The 16,631-nt window shown below is 42.2% G+C and overlaps 1 protein-coding gene across 2 annotated transcripts in view; it reads right to left on the minus strand.

The window, feature by feature from the left end:
* Positions 1–16,631, minus strand: part of PDSS1 (decaprenyl diphosphate synthase subunit 1) — a 41,103-nt gene that overhangs the window by 1,394 nt on the left and 23,078 nt on the right. For both annotated transcript variants that reach the window (XM_056106648.1, XM_056106652.1), the window contains 3 exons: positions 9,647–9,727; positions 9,427–9,540; positions 3,060–3,140 (listed from right to left, as the gene is read on the minus strand). In XM_056106648.1, coding sequence (XP_055962623.1) covers positions 3,060–3,140; positions 9,427–9,540; positions 9,647–9,727 — 276 coding nt within the window. The remainder of the gene's footprint in view (positions 1–3,059; positions 3,141–9,426; positions 9,541–9,646; positions 9,728–16,631) is intronic.

Genomic DNA, 16,631 nt, shown 5'->3' on the forward strand with positions numbered 1-16,631 from the left:
GTTATTCTAAATAAGACTTATTTTTAACATTATTGGTGAAAGGCTTTGATTTTCTCCACCAGTTGACATAAACTGTGACTCACAATATGACACATTCTAGTTTTTCCGTGCCTTGGACAGAAGCCCGCTTCTGAATGAATTACCCTCTCTGGGAAAGGAGCTCCTGATCCCTATAATTTCCATTGCCTTAATCAATTCTATTCATTACTTACTTTTCTAGTGCTTGCATGTTCAGCTGCAAGCTAAAATGGCTTTTTATTGACCTCTTTAGTCCATTACATTTTTCTGGTATTTCCACACACATTTTTACTGAAATATATCTACAAAGTCATCTTTTCCTAATAGGGGAGAGGGAGGGACTCTCATGGTGATCCAGCTGTACTGGCTGAGAGTTCAGTGCTTGGGCCCAATGATGCAGTGCTTCTTGGACCCCATAGCACTGGAGACCAGAAGGGTTATATCTGTGGTAGTTGGGAAACCTGTACTGTGGAGCTTAAACTTAAGACCTTGTGCAGACCTTTTAGCTTCCTCCCCAGTCTTTTAATTTTTCAACAGGCTTTTCCCATGTCTAGGAATCCTTATGACCTATTAAATCCTTGGAAATCAGGTTTTAGTTATTAGGTAAGAACTGTGGGAACTGGAGCTATAACACGGCGAGTAGAGCATTTGCCTTGCATGTGGCTGACCTGGGTTCGCCCTAGCATCCCATATGGTCCCCCAAGCACCACCAGGAATAATTCCCGTGCATTGCCGGGTGTGACCCAAAAAGAAAAAAAAATTGCATTTATATTTAGTGATGGTTTTTTGACTGTGGTTACAGAATTCTAGATTCAGGACAAAGTATAGTGGATAGGCATTTGTCTTGCACGTGGCTGGCCTGAGTTCTATCCCAGGCATCCTGAGCATTGAACCCTCAGCATTGCCAGGAGTAATTCCTGAGCATTTCCCCCAGGTGTGGCTCAAAAAAAAAAAAAAATCTGGCCCTTTGGTTTAATCACTTCATTTATTGTTTTGAGGGCTTTTGTTTTGAGGATTTTTCTTACTTTATTCCCTTGCTGTATACTTTTTTTTTTTTAAGATTTACTCAAATACACACCTTAACAATTTGAAATGAGATTTCTATAATAATTTTTTTTTCATTTTTGTTCTTACTGTTCTAAAAACTATCTTACTCTGGAGCTGAAGTAATAGTACGGGAGGTATGGCTTTTGCCTTGCTCGAAGCTGGCCTAAATTCAACTCCTGGCACTACTTAAGATCCCTGAGCACTGCCAGGAATAATCACTGAGCACAGAGCCAGGAGTAAGCCCTAAGCATTGCTGAGTTCCCACTTCCCTATTCTACGAATGCAGTATATTTGCTGCTTTTGAAGTCACCCTGTGGTATTTGGTAATTGCTCCCGGCAATGCACATGGGGTTGTAAAATGCTAGGGATGCCTGCGTGCAAAACATTCAGTGCAGCTCTTTCAAGCTATATCCCTGGCCTAAATGCAGTATTTGAAAAATCCCCCTATTTATTTATTTATTTTAAATTTTATTATTGAAACACCATCAGGTACAGTTGTAGACTTACAAATTTTTGTGCTTGGGTTTCAGTTATACAATGATCAAGTACCCATCCCTCCACCAGTTCCCATTTTCCACCACCACTAATCCCAGTATCCCTCCCACCACCCATCCCCCCCAATCCCACCCTGCCTCTGTGGCAGGGCATTCCCTTTTGTTCTCTCTCTCCTTTTGGGTGTTGTAAAATCCCCCTATTTAATCTCACTTTGACGTGCAGTCATTTTATTCACCCTCAGTAATCCTATTTAAATTGTAGCTGATCATTTAATGAGGGAGTAGGACATCTCGATGAAGAAGGAACTAGAATTTTGAGGTTTTTATTCAGAATTTGTTTAGAAACCATTCCTGTAAATTTTTTTTCTGTGCTTGTTAGTTAGAATTTGTTTTGCATATGAGCTATAATTGTTACCCTTTTAGAATCCCAATTATCACTTCAGCCTTTAATAATACTATTATTTCTGAAAACACACCCTTTCCAGACCAGAGATATATATCCTTAACAACTATAATGCCCGCTTATACTGAATTTCTTCTTCTTCTTCTTTTTTTTTTTTTGCTGGATCTCAAATCAAAGGTCCCACATATCTTCAATATTGAGTTTTATTTACTAGTATTGCCAAATAACCCTCAGAAATTGGTAATTCAAAGCAAATTATGATGCTCAGTATAGAAATAAAATATGTCCTTTGGAGTGGTTTTGCTTTTTTGAAATTAAAAAAATCTAAAAGGGAAGCTTGAAATTCTAAGTAGTGTACTAAGGATAGATCTCCGACCACTTCTCCTTACGTATGTTAGCACCAGCTCATTCATATGACTGAATGGGCTCCAGATGGCTGGATTTTATCAACAGTTCACTGTGAAAAGACAATCATTAAAAGTGAAAATATGCCAGAAGCATTAGCTTTCACTGAAAAGTTTTGAAGATGTGCAGGCTGTATATTTGATGTAATATTAAACCATCTGAATAGCATCAGACAAGCTTAGTTTGCCTTGTTGGCTTGATCTGTTTTTAAATTAAGTCATGATTTTATAGCAGTTATATGGAACAAAACTGGCATTTCTTTAATTCATTCCAAGACCAGTGTAGTAGTCTCAGGACAGGAAGGAAGAGTTCAACCAGGTCCTAACAAGCATATGGCCTGCAGTATTAGACTAGTCTGGGTGCCTGGGAGAATTGCTGCTAGTTGGATGTGGGGTATCCCTTATGGTCCCTCCAAGATAACTGCCATGAGTAATGCCTTTGCATCACTGGGTGTAGCCCCAAAACGAAACTGGAAAAATGAGATGTCAATCCTGACTACACATGAGAAGTAGGTAGGCCTACTCAAGACTAATTAGAATCTTTGAGAAGAAATCTAGAAGAAAAGTGAATTTTCTAAGTTTTTCCTTTCAACTCAAGATTTTTATAGTTTATAATTGAATGTCACATTACTTGGCTAAAGAACTTAGGGTCACTGTTTTGCAGTTACCCTTTTTTCTTTAAAACAGTCTTACCTGTAATACATACTGTCGAGCTCTGTCCACATCTCCTGGTAGATTGAACCGTCTCATTATCATTGCATTCATTTCTGGGAACTAATCACACACACAAATTATTTTTGAGAGAATTGTAAAGTAGTTTGTAACGAATGTAACCATGGAGGGGAGGTGTGGGGGGAGTTTGACCAAGAGAGCAGAGTGTAACAAAGAAGCATAGCATGGCTGGGGAGAGAGAGTACTGCAGGTAAGGTGCTTGGTTTGCACACTGTCAACCTGGGTTTAATCCTGGAGCCAGAATCAGGATAAGCCCTGGGGACAGCTGGGAGTAACCCCCAAACAAGACCAAAAAAAAAAAAAAAAAAGCAAGCACAGTTAAAAGACACCATTTTCCATGTCCAGGCACTAAGCTGGTTCACAGAAGAGGCAGCTTACTCATGACTCATCTGGGTAAGACAGATTCTTAGTCTCATGATCTCTATCCTTGATCCAATGATGAGTAAGAAAGAGAAGGAACAAATATTCCTCTTGACTTCTCATATTCAGACTTTCAGAATGCACTCGAGTTACTCACCAGAAGACTGTTGGGCCTCCAAGAGACATTTCTGGCAGGAGCAGGGAACTGGCTGGGGGGGGAGGGGAGCTGGGGCGGTGAGGAGGTGAGAAGGGGGTGGCGCACAATCAGAAAGGGAGGGGGCCCTGTCCTGATGTGCACAAGTCTTTTTCTAGCTGATGCTCAAGAGGACCTTATGTGGGGCCTGATAGAAGCTGGATTGGCCACATACAAGACAAACCTCATCCTGTTGTACTAGCTCTCGGGCCCTGAGTGCATTTCTAACAAGTTCCCAGGAAATACTGATTCCAATGGCAGTTTGAAACCTCCTTACCTAGAGAAAGCCTGGGAATGAGGTCTACTTCTAGTACTAAACAGTGACACTTGAAAACAATTGAGGTTTCTGAGCAGAGATCATTGTGCATGTAAGTCGGCCCTAGTAGCTGCTTGAAGGGCCTAAGCAGTGTTCAGCACAGCGGTCAGTACCTTCTGGGGTCATTTGAGGTTCATGATACAACTGCCGACTGGATCTCAAATGTCCTAAGTATGGTCTTGAAGCTTGTCCTGGGCACCAATTTGTTTTGGGGCGACATGTGGCCATGAGCAGGAATTACTCCTGGCTCTGATCAGGGATCACTTATGGTGGTACTTGGGGGAACCATATATGGAGTGCTGGGGATGGAAGCTCGATTGGATGTGTGCGAGGCAAGCCTACTCATGGTACTCTCTTTCCAGCTCACCCTTCAGGTTTTTTATGTGTAGCCACAGCTGAAAGCATTTAGAAGAGGTGGAGGTACAGGATGTTAGGCAGATTACTGTAGTGAGTTAATAAGGATTAAGGCCAGGCCCGGAGAGAACACAGTGGGTAGAGTGCCTGCCTTGCATGCCGCCAACCCGGGTCTGATCCCAGGCACCCCTATGGTCCCCCAAGCCTGCCAGGAGTGATTTCTGAGTGCAGAGCCAGGAATAAGCCCTAAACACTTCTGGCTGTGGCCTCGAAACAATGACTGAGGTCAAACTAATGGTCACAGGAGATTTAAAACAAAAAATACACTGAAGATAAAAAATCTATATTCTAAAATACTTAAAATTTTAGGAGAGTTATCACAATAACACAATGGAAGCCAGGACATGGTGTCATGATCTAGATGCCAGATTTAGTGCTTGTGTTGCCTCGGCTGAGAGAGCTCTTGAACTGGTTGCATCCAGCCTCTTCTGACTCAAGGGAGCTCTGAACCACTGGATCCAAAATCCATTACTTCTAACTGCTTATGGTTCCGGGACAGGTAAGACAGTACCACAGAGTCTTAGTGCTTATAGCTCTTGTCAGTTTTTCCCAGTTGTGAGCCTAAAGGATGAATGACGATGCCCAGTAGCCCTTGGTATTAGTCATCTTAGAGAGAAACATGGGACGTACAGAAAAACCACCAAGGGAGGAGGGCCTTTGGGGGGAATGATGTATGCTTGAAAAGTATGATTGACAGTGTTACAAATCCCAGAGCCTCAATAAACAAAGGTCTCTAAAAAACTCGAAAAGAAAAACCTCCACCAGATGATGGCAGATGAGAAATTAAGAAAGTTCCTTCAGAGCAAAGTATGTGTAAGAACAAATGAGGGATTTCTAATATGCGTACAAAGTTTAAAGCGCCAGTAACTGGTTGGTTCTTCCATGAATACGAGGTCTTTTTTTGTTTTATTCTGTTTTGGGGTCTCACCCAGCTGGGCTCAGTGTCTACACCTGGCTCTGTGCTCGGGGATCACTCCTGGGGGAGCTCAGGAAACCATCTGTGTTGTCAGGGATGGAACCCAGGTTGGCTACATGCAAAACAAACACTACTCACTCTAGCACTCTAGCCCAATAACATGCCTTTTTGAGACTAAAACAAAGAAGTCATACAAGAAACAAAGTAGGAAAGCATAAATTAATCCTAGTGGTATAAAAAGAAAATCAAAGTAGCCTTTTATTTTTTATCACCAAATTTTCAAAATAGGATAAATCCTCAGAACTGCTACGATATTCACCTGTTTATCTGATAAAGTCATGAATTTTCTATAATACCAAGAAGTGCAGTAAAATGTGCTGAATGGGTGGGTGGTTTCTCTGAATCCTTAAAAGGGCACTGAGAAAGCAAAATTTGAAGGAAACAAAAAACCTTGCCTCAAGTGTGCCTACATCCTTCTTTTGAAACATGTAGTGTGTGCAATTTCCATATGCAAATATCAACTTCCAGTAGGCACAACCTCCCCCTGCCCACTTTGGGTGTTTATGAAAAAAAAAAAAAAAAAAGAACAGGCACAGAATAGCTGCTTGACTGCAGATTTAGTGAGAAAAAGCAAATTTTGGTTTGCCTAGGGTCTGTTTTCAAAAGTAGAAAATCCACACCAACAGTACGATCCCTCCCTCAATAGAGGTGATCAATAAATTGCAGTGTGATCAATAAATCGCAGTGTGCTGATTCAAGCCAAACCTGGCCTGCTCGGAAGGAAGCACCAGCTAGAGTCACAACAATAGCAGAAGCCTGCACAGCTGGTGCAGGGGCTGGTGATGGCAGTTGGAAATGCGGCAATAGGCTGACATTTGGGTTTGCTGACTTATCAAAGGAAAGAGAAGCAGCTGAAGACAGGAAAGTTCTTTTAAAGGATATTTGAAAATGCAGTCACTGGCACACAAGAAGAAGCACTTCGGTTTGTTTCTTAAGATTTCAAAATCCAACCAATATACTGTTTAAGGGTTTAAAAGATTTTTATCCTTGACAAAAATGGTGTACGCAAACACATGGGGAGATGCTGCCATCCCCAGGACTTATCTAGAATCCCAGAAACTTAAGTTCTTTCTACTAATCATTAGTCAAAAAACCTGGTGAGACAGTGGTCAAAAACCGTGAATTCCAAGCTGGATAAATGGCTGAAAAGGCTGGAATGCATGCTTTGCATGTGCAACCCCAGGTTCCACCTTCGTCCCCCAAGAACCATTCATTCGATGGCCCTAAACAAAATATGGCAAAATTCCCAACAGGACAGTTTCTGTTGAGTTGCTGGGTCCAGCAAATTTCAAGAAAACCCTTCATCCATACTTATAAAGGAAAGTGATATCCCAATATGGCTTCTCTTATGGAATGTCTAGTCTAATGTACCCTATGTTACAAATAGGAAGATTCAGTCTGTATCACGAAATCACGAAACAAAAGTCACTGGTAGAAAAAAATAGTGTCTATGATTATTTCACTAATTGGCTGATAGGTTCATCACAAAGTACGTGAACAGACTTTTGAAAGTCGTCAGCAGAACATTTCCAGTACCAAGTCATACAATTATTTGCTCTGTGGGAGATTTACTGGGGAAATCAAACAAACTTAGCTGGTACTAGTTTATAAAATAAACAATTTTTTTAAAAGTCAACATCAGTAGTGACAAATTATGAAAACTGCATTGTCATATTATTTTTGGAACTTGTTTTACTGGAAGTCAGGCTTCATAAATCTTTTGATGAATTTCTGGCCAAGAATTCTTTTTTTGACAATGTAATCCCATAACAGAGCCTACACTTAATTTATCAGGAAACAACTTATAAATACGTCTTTGATTAAGGACTGACGAATCCGTCAGCTTAGGAAACAAATCCTGTCCAGAGTCACTTCTGTTCAGCCTTCATTCTGTGTTCCCTTTTCTAAGACTGCAACGTGAGATTTTTAACTCCTTTCCCCATTGCTTTCTAGACAGATGGGAATAGTATATGTCTGTGAGGGTGAGAGTGTGCCTCATGATGCTGGGATTTCCCAGTGAAGCACCCATAAAACTGGCTTAAGGGAACTTTGTAACCTTTGTTCCTCTTCCTTGCTACTTTTTTTTTCCCCTTAAACCAGCATTTTCAGTCTTGTCAGCTATTGGAAAAATCAGTATGAAGAAATGATCCAATTCCCCAATTGCCCCACTGTATCTAAGAGTAGAATTGTCCATTACTCCTTTTGTGTAGAGGAAAGTAAATTCTCTTGAAGTATGTTCATAGCAAAATGTAATCAGAAAAGGCATCTATTTTCAACTAATCATTGTAAGGTTAAATTAAGAATAAACTTTGACTTAATATTATGGGGCGACTTAGTATTATGGGCTTGTGACCGTTACAACTTTTTAGCAACAAGTCATAATTCTTTTGGGAAAAACTTCTTTATTTAGTCATCGCGATAACTTCAAAGTCTGCTGAAAAAATTTTTACAGAGCTGTCAGAATCCTCAGTTTACTTGGTTCGCCCTGTTTTGCTATTTGGTTGGGAATCTCACTTAAAGATGCTCCCAACTCAGTGCTCAGGAGCTACTGCTCGCAGTGCTCGGAAGAACCGTATGCAGTGCAAGTGACTGAACCCTGGCCTTCTACATATGCAGTTTGTTAAGCTGTCTCCCTGACCTCTCACATTTCTTAGTCAGTCTGTCTGAATATCAATCAGATTAATGTTCATAGTTGTAGAGATAGTCAATGACTAAACTTTCTAATCATGGATGTCTTTCCATTTACAGGGCTCACAAATAAGCACTTTTTTGTGTGGGTAAATGATAACACAGAAAATCTCTCTCAGATTATAAGCTATCAGCCTCATAGAAGAATAACCCTGGCTCTGGCTTTTCTGGACAGTGTTGAAAGCAGAGTTCAGTGACTTTTATAATACTAAAATGTGATCATTGAGTTTTATGGAAGACATGATTTAGCTTTGTGAATTTTGAGAAATAAGAGGCACAATCTCTGAAAGACTCAAAATTAGCTAAACTCTAGGCCATAGAGTTAATTTTTTACTTTCATGGCAGGGTGATAAAACTATTACTTGCTAAATAACAAACTACATACTATGAAGGTGAAAAATCTATACAAAAGATACCCTAGTGCCAGGCCCATATTTCACTTAGTTCAAATAGCATTCGGCAGTGAAAAGCAGCATGGCAAGAGTACAGTGTGAGCACTGAGAGGTCTTTTGGATAAATCACTGCAGCCTCTTTGAAGTTTCCTCAGCCTCTGCCCACGGTGAGGGGACTACAAAGGCAGCTTCACTTCCTTCTTTGACAGCCCTTCGATCTGAAGGAACTCTGGTTTTAGCGAGTTTGTGCTTCCCATTGACTTCTTGACATTTTGAGGCAGTGCCTGGGGCACTCAGAAACCTTTCTCAGAGCAGCTGCAGTACTCTGAAACAACTAGAGGATTTACCGGAATCTCTTTTTATTGTAGGGTGGGGTGTGTGCCAGGGATCCAACCCAGGGCTCCAGCATGCAAAGTATGCACTTCAGCCCTTCGAGATAACTGTTTGGAGGACCGTCCTTGTGCTCCCCTAAGGGATTCTGAGATACACCCACAATTCAGTCCTATGATCAAGATGCAGAAACTGTTCACCTTGTCAATGCCCAAAATACATGGAGATAATCGTAAAGTATCTGCGTGAAAATGATCTCCATTAATGCTCACAACCAGGAATGAAGGCCATACTTTGTTTTATAGATGAAACACCAGGTTTGGAATATGAAACTTATACTGGCTCCAGATCAGAAACCTACATTCTTGAGGCTGGAGTGATAATACAGAGAGGGTAGGCACTTGCCTTACTATCAGTGACATTCCATATTGCCCACCGAGCACAACTGGGAGTAAATTCTGAGTGCAGAGCGATGAGTAGCCCCTCAGCATTGCCAAGTATGGCCAACCAACCACCCAACAAAACTCCCCTACATTTGTGGTCTATTTCTAGAAATGCTTTTCCATATATTCTTATCCAAATCTTCCCATCAACTGCCAGGTAAGATGCTGGACCAGAAGGTCTACACAGTCATGTGCCAAAGGGAATCTCAAACTTACCTGCTGACAAGCAAATAAGACAGGGCCAGTAGCTAATCCAAGCTTCAGGTCAGCTGATGTGGGTTTGCCCATCTGGTCAGAACATGAAGTGAAGTCCAATACATCATCTATTAGCTAGCGGAGAGGAAGGAAAAAAAAGGATGTCAACTCCAAGCCCTGAGCCCAGCACATTGGTCACTCTACCCACCGTCCCACACTTAAGACAGGAAGCTAAGCAAACCTGAAAAGCTATTCCCACGTTTTTCCCATATCGATAGGCGATCTCATGTACCGCTGGGTCAGGGCACCCGAGCACCGACACCTGGAATGGAAAGAATTCTGAGATAAGCTGCTGCGGGTGAAAGCCAAGGGAAGGACACGGACATGTATTTAAGTATATGGCAACAAGGTGACTGTGCGTTCAACACTTTTTTAAATTAAATGTCTCCTATGGTTTTCTTCAACACTAAGAAAATAATCTGTTCTCTCCACTTCTTTCACAGGATAAGCTGTTCTCCCCCTCCCCCCCCCCCATTAACTAGTTTTAAAAATCAACCTTGTGACATGCCAAAGAAATGGAATTTAAGTGCAATTCTGGCCTCCAACACTCAGCAAACCCAGCTCACTGTTGACACCCCCTCCTCTCCCCACCTCCGCCACTGATTAAGCCCTGACTTTAGAGATAATCTAAGCTAAATGTACACACGATGTTGCCATACATATCTTTCTATTTCCCAATTTGAACTCTTTTTATTAAGAATCTTTGCCAGTCTTACTGCTTCCATATATAGCTCTCAAGAAATAATGCATCTGCATAAAAATGTTTTCTTCCATTTCAGTGGGGAGAGGGAGAAATAGGACTCTTAGGTCTTTTATGAAACTCCAAAATAACTGGCTGGTGCTGGCCACTGGGGTGCATTTCCGCCTCCCCGCTAAGCACGCTAAGCAGGCCCAGTCACATTTTCTCAAAACAAAAGGCCAGTAAAAAAATGAAAAGCTGGGGAGGAGAGAGACATTCTGCTCTAGTGGAGAGTGCAGTGACTGTCAATGAGAATGCCAGAAAGAATTCCCCAGGCTCCTTTGAGAAACAGGTCACCACTGAGCAGGAACCTGGACCTACTAGCTCAAGAGGTCCTTGGTCCAGCCCCTACTTTTGCTCAGGCATCTATCAGGGAAAGGGTAAGGGTTCTGCAGTTAGTCCACAAAGGTTGCATTATGCCCCTTACCAAAATCACGACCCTTTTTATGACTGAGTGTTTCATGATCCAGTCAAACTGCAGCTAAAACATAGCAATCATAAGCACTTACCTTCTAGGGCTGCTATGAGGGAGGAGTACCTGAGATGCTACTTTTAAACCCTTAGCATTGGGGGCTGGAGCAATAGTTCAGTGGGTAGGGCATTTGCCTTGCAAGCAGCCAACCTGGGTTTGATCCCCGGCATTACATATGGTAGGAGTAATTCCTGAGTGCAGAGCAAGAAGTAACCCCTGAGCATCCCTGGGTGTGGACCCAAAAGAGCAAAAAAAAACCCCAAAAAACTTAGTATTGTGCCTGGCATCTCTTAGAACACAGTACGTGTTGGTTGTACTGATAATAACCCTCCTTTCTAGGCACCCACTTATTACAGAGGCAGGGGCTATGTAGCAGCATACCTTTGCTAACTGAACTCTGCTCACCTCACTTACCCATCCCTGTGAAGGTGTTTTGACAGTTCAATGAAATCTGTGACTCTGTGTTTGGCCCCCAGCCTACTATAAAAATACACGCACGATGAAAGATTAGAGTGAACAGTTAACTCCTAGGAGCTTTCCACGTTATGACCAGCAGCCATGGCCCCCAGGAAGCATTCCTTTGAAATGAAACAAAAGAAGTGGGATCACTTAGCTAAAAGAAGAGAGTGGTGAGACTTGGGATATGGGGGGGGGTACACTGAGCTCAGAATCGAATAAAAGCCTCTTTCTAGGCAGACATAACTCAGAAAGCAATTCTGTTGAGGGGCTAGAGAGATAGTACAGTGGGGAGGGTGCTTGCCTTGCACACAGCCGACCCAGGTTCAATCCCTGGCATCCCATATGGTGCCCCAAGCACCACTAAGAGTAATTTCTGAGTGCAGAGCCAGGAGTAACCCCTGAGCATTGTTAGATGTGATCCCAACAAAAAAAAGCAATTCTGTCGAGCAATTAATGCTGTTTCTTCGACATCAAGCGACACTAAAATAAAAATGTTTCCTGAGAAGATCAGGGTGGGACAGGGAGGTGATATCCATTATATTTTTATGAATTAAAATTTATGGGGTGCATATCATGAGCACTTGGACATTATTCTAGTTAAATCTCATGACTATCACTATCACTACCACTATCACCCCGTTGTTCATCGATTCACTCGAGCGGGCCCAGTAACATCTCCATTTGTCCCTGTCATGTGCTGGTGTAGCCCAATGACATATTGGGGGCTCCTTCAGGATCAGGGGAATGAGGACCATTCATTGTTACTGTTTTTGACATATTGAGTATGCCACGGTTAGCTTGTCAGGCTCTGCCGTGCGGGTGGTATACTCTCGGTAGCTTGCTGGGCTCTCTGAGAGGGATGGAAGCTTTTGGGGCAGCCTCTAATCACCTTTACAGGTGTTCCTAGTCAGGCATATAGGCGGGTATGATACTCTCAGTAGCCTGCCGGGTTCTCTGAGAGTGAGAACTAGAGAATATGAGGTCGCGTGGCCGCAAATGCTTGGAGCTTGGTTGTAGAGTCTCTGGATCCTGGCCATTGATGGGATTACACAACAGTTGGTGGGTGTAACTGTCTAACTACTGGAAGGTGGGGGAGCTGGGTGAAGGAGGCCCTGTCCCGAACCGAGCAGGCTTGGAGATCTCAGCCCCAGGTCCCGCACATCTGGGTTCCTCTGCCAGTTCCTTGTCCAAGTGTGTGGAGAGTGGCCTCAGCAAGGCTTTGGCTGGGTCCCAGAGGTCTTCAGCTGCCGGGGCTCTGCTCAGCGCGGAGAGGGAAACTCAATCTACCCTCCTCCAAGGGGCCCCGGTGAGGACAGTCAGGCGCGGGGGCAGGAGACTCTGCCATACCTCAGGACATCCCATAAATATTTCCTTTTGTGGTTGATATAAGAGTTAACAATTACCATGCACTTTCTAAGTGCTAGGAGTAATTCAGAAATTCCTCACATATTAACTCACTTGGGAGGTAGGGCCTGGGGCACACAGGAAGTGATTCGAGGGGAGAAAGGGGACTGATTTGAGACAGAACAGGCTGCCTCCAGAAACTGTTCTCATCAGCCCTCTGCTATGCTTCTAAAGGTCAACAGAATGGAAACCCAGTAAGTAAGAAGCTATGAGGTCTGTCTGCATGGCTGGCTTCTAGCTCAGCATATGCTACTCAGAAAAGGAATGACCGTAGACTGCCTTACTGGTCAAAGTGGGAGAGACCGAAGTTCCATTATTAAAAAATATCAAAACAGGTTGTTTTCAAAATCAAGTGACACAATTAAGAAAATACTAACACACAGGGCTAACCCGTAAAAACATGTTCGTAATTTCTTATAGCGGGGGGCTTAATTGCCCCAGGGTGAGATAAAACAATCTTCACACATTTCTTCCTAAAGAAATTTTTGGAGGAAGATTTTAAGCTAATTATTCATAACAAGCAATACAAAATAAAATACTTAGGGCCTGCTATTAGGACTTGGGTGGTAGTTGGGAAAATTGGAGATAATGGTGGGAAAGTATAATAGTGGTGGGACTGGTGCTGGACTACTGAATGTAATGAATCATCGCTTTATAAAAACAACTTTATAAAAACAAAATTCTTTTAAAAATTAAAAAAAAATCAATTGAATATACTGAGAAAAGACATACAACATAAACATCACAGATAAAGAACTATGGTTGGTTACTACTGGCTCTGTGCTCAGGAGTGATCTCCAGCAGGGGTTGGGAGCCAGAAATAGGGAAACAAGAAAGGCTAGGATAAATCATGAATCCTGGGGTGTCTGATGGGATTTGAGGCCAACACTATGCTAAGGCTTGGTCTTCCATAAACCTAGATAGAATAGAGCCAGAGACAGCCACATCTACACATAAACACACACATACATATTTCCTCGTTCTGTGTGTTGGAAGGAATAGAAACTAGGATAGAGACCTGAGTTCTCCAGGGCCAGACTGTGGTTTCTCATAACCATGTTCCGCCAAAGGGAAGTAGGACTTCTTGAAGAAATAAACCCCAGGAGAGGAAGAACAAGACAAACCTGGAACATCTACTAGACATTACAGAAGGATGGAAAGAATGATAGGGGTGTGGTAAAAGAGCAGAGAACCAGGTTACACGGTCTCCCCACACACGGCACAACTAAGCACTGAAGTAAATAATAAAGGGTTATAATCCATAGACTAAAATCAGAATCTAGGACTCAAGGCCTTTCTCAACGTGAAATACTAACTCCCCTGGAGAGCATGGAATCAAAAGAACGGCAGAATCAGAAAACCTGATGGAACAGTCACCATAGCTGCCCCAGGGCAGAAGGAATGTCACAATGAATGGATGACAGTAAAAAGCAAAATATTTACATGACCTCAAAATACTTCATCCCAAATAGTTAAAAAAAAAAATCGCAACTTTACAGTGAAGAAACCTGGCAGTCCAGCCAATCAACATTAGTGTCCCCAGGAAGATAAAAAGAGGTCTGAGGAGCCACCTGGCTGATGAAGAAGATAACATCATTTCTGCTGCGTTCCCGCCCAAACTCCCAATTGGAATCCAATTTGTGAGACAGTAAACTAATCTGAGAGGCTCAACAATGTAAGCAGCCTGGATCTTTTTAAAACATTAAGATGACACGATAACAAAGAAAACCCAGAGAATCTGACAAATTCAAAGAAACTAGAGTCGTGAGAACCAAAGGCAACCTGAGATCTTGCACTGGATCCTGGAGCACAAAATCACTGTACCCCTACTGGTGAAAGAGTATTAGGGCAACTGGCAAAATCTGTATAAGGGCCATCTGGAGATTGCATAAGATCAGAACCAAGCAAACGGAGCTCTATTCAAAGGACCCACAGAACTCTGTGGTGACAATCTGGAGCTTTGGAAATCAAATAACAGAAAGATAGCCCATTGAGTCCAGGCCTCATGCAACACTGGAGAACAGATATCCAGAAACAAGGGGGAAAAAATAGGAGAGGAAAGCAAACGAAGGCAGGATTGCCATACTCAGTTCTGGATTCAAATGCCAACTCAGATAGCAACACTGGACGGTACCATCGGCCTGGTCACATTCCCAAGGGATTCACATTCTATGCAATTCATGGCCAACTGTCTTTTATAGGTTTACTTCTATTTCCATATCAACTGGTATCACAAAACAACGTTTTGGTATCACCAAAGCATGACTTTTACTTTCTACAAAAAATACTGAGTGGTTAAAAAAAAAAAAGTGGGGAGGAAAAAGTGTCATTACAAACATGAACTGTAAGTTGCTAAATTTCCTTTAAACCCTATATCTTGAAATTGCAGTCGCTCTTCTGTAATTATCCTGATATTTACATTTACATTTTTCCATATCCCCTCTTTTTTGGGCATTGATGACTTGCTCTGTGTATCTTCCTTTTGGAGCCCACATGTGTTTGCATCTTAAATACCAGGCGTACATAAAAATAGTGATTTTGAATATTTAACAACTCTCAACAACTCTAGAATCCTCCCACCCGCAGACACTCACATACAGAACCTTTTATCCAGAGCTTGCTCACCCTATGACTTTGCTTCATTAGCCAAACAGCTGGGGGAGGGGAGAGGGTTTTGAGGAGCAAATCCTGGGAAAGGTGGTTTAGGTGTTTTTTCTGGGATGGGGCCACTATGCCTCCTAGTGGACAGCAAAGAACTCATCAGTTTCCTTAAGGTCCAGGCTGTGCTCACGTGTCACATCCAGTTTCACATGCTAATGGGTGGATGGCTACTCGTACAGGATGGTGACCACCACTGACGACTAGAGTCTACCTCCTTGAGACCCCTCAAGGTTTCACTTCAGTCAGTTTATTACTGACTGAGTAATGATTCAGTACATTACTGAATACAGTACTCAGTAACTGATTCAGTACATTAGTTCTCATTCCACTTCCAATTCTGGGTGGTGCCCTGTGCCAGTGGGGAAGCCACTGCACAGACAGTGACTCTGTTTCAAGGTCCAAGAATCCCTGGGTTGCCTACACTTCTTTTTTTTTTTTTCTTTTTGTGTCATACCCAGTGATGCTCAGGGGTTACTCCTGGCTCTGCACTCAAAAATTACTCCTGGCTGTGCGTGGGGAACCATATGGGATGGTAGGAATCGAACCTGGGACAGCCACATGCAAGGCAAACGCCCTCCCTGCTCTGCTATTGCTCCAGCCTCTGCCTGCACTTCTGACTACAGTCTCCAGCAAAGCGATAATGAGGGAAGTCCACTTCCCATGCCAGTGTCTAGTGAGACGCATTCTTAACTTTTATGCAGATACTGATCAACGAACAACTACTGAAACAGCTTCACGGCAGCAATTTGAGATCCGTCATTCTTTTATGGAGCATTCCAGCACCAATCATGTTTTCTTTGTTTCTCCTTAAACACCAGCAATTTCTTGGAAATTAAAAAAATACTAGCCCTCTCAAGTAAAAACAAAGAAGGCTAAGACTACAGCCAGTGTGTTCCATATAATTCACATTCCTTAAGGTTTGGTTTCAAGTAGGTATATTTTAGAAAGATGTCCTTTTTGTTCTTTTCTGCCTCACATTCAGTTTTTCCCCAAAGAGAGACATTATTGCTAAGGAACTTTTCCACCCAAGAGACCTCTTTAACTGTAATTATGTCAAGAATATCATGACAGCAATTTACATTTCCCCTTAGAGGGTTTTCCTAGTTGCTTTGATTAAAGAGACTTACTGACCCAGATACTGACCCAGATTTTCACCCTTACATCTGTTAAATGTGAGATAATCAGACAAACAATTCTTTGGTGGAAATTATCTCTCATTCATGAAGACATCACATTTAATGATTCTGAAATATATATATTCTAAATATATATGCATGGTTTATATATATGAATAGACTACTGATACATATATATGTATGTATGTGCGTGTGTGTATACATATATATGTGTGTGTGTGTGTGTGTGTGTGTGTATATACACACAAAACAAACACTGCCCTCCTGTTGTTCATCGATTTTCTTGAGCGGACCC

Source organism: Sorex fumeus, unplaced genomic scaffold (assembly GCF_029834395.1).
Source record: "Sorex fumeus unplaced genomic scaffold, SorFum_2.1 ptg000007l, whole genome shotgun sequence".
Taxonomy (NCBI): Eukaryota; Metazoa; Chordata; class Mammalia; order Eulipotyphla; family Soricidae; genus Sorex; species Sorex fumeus.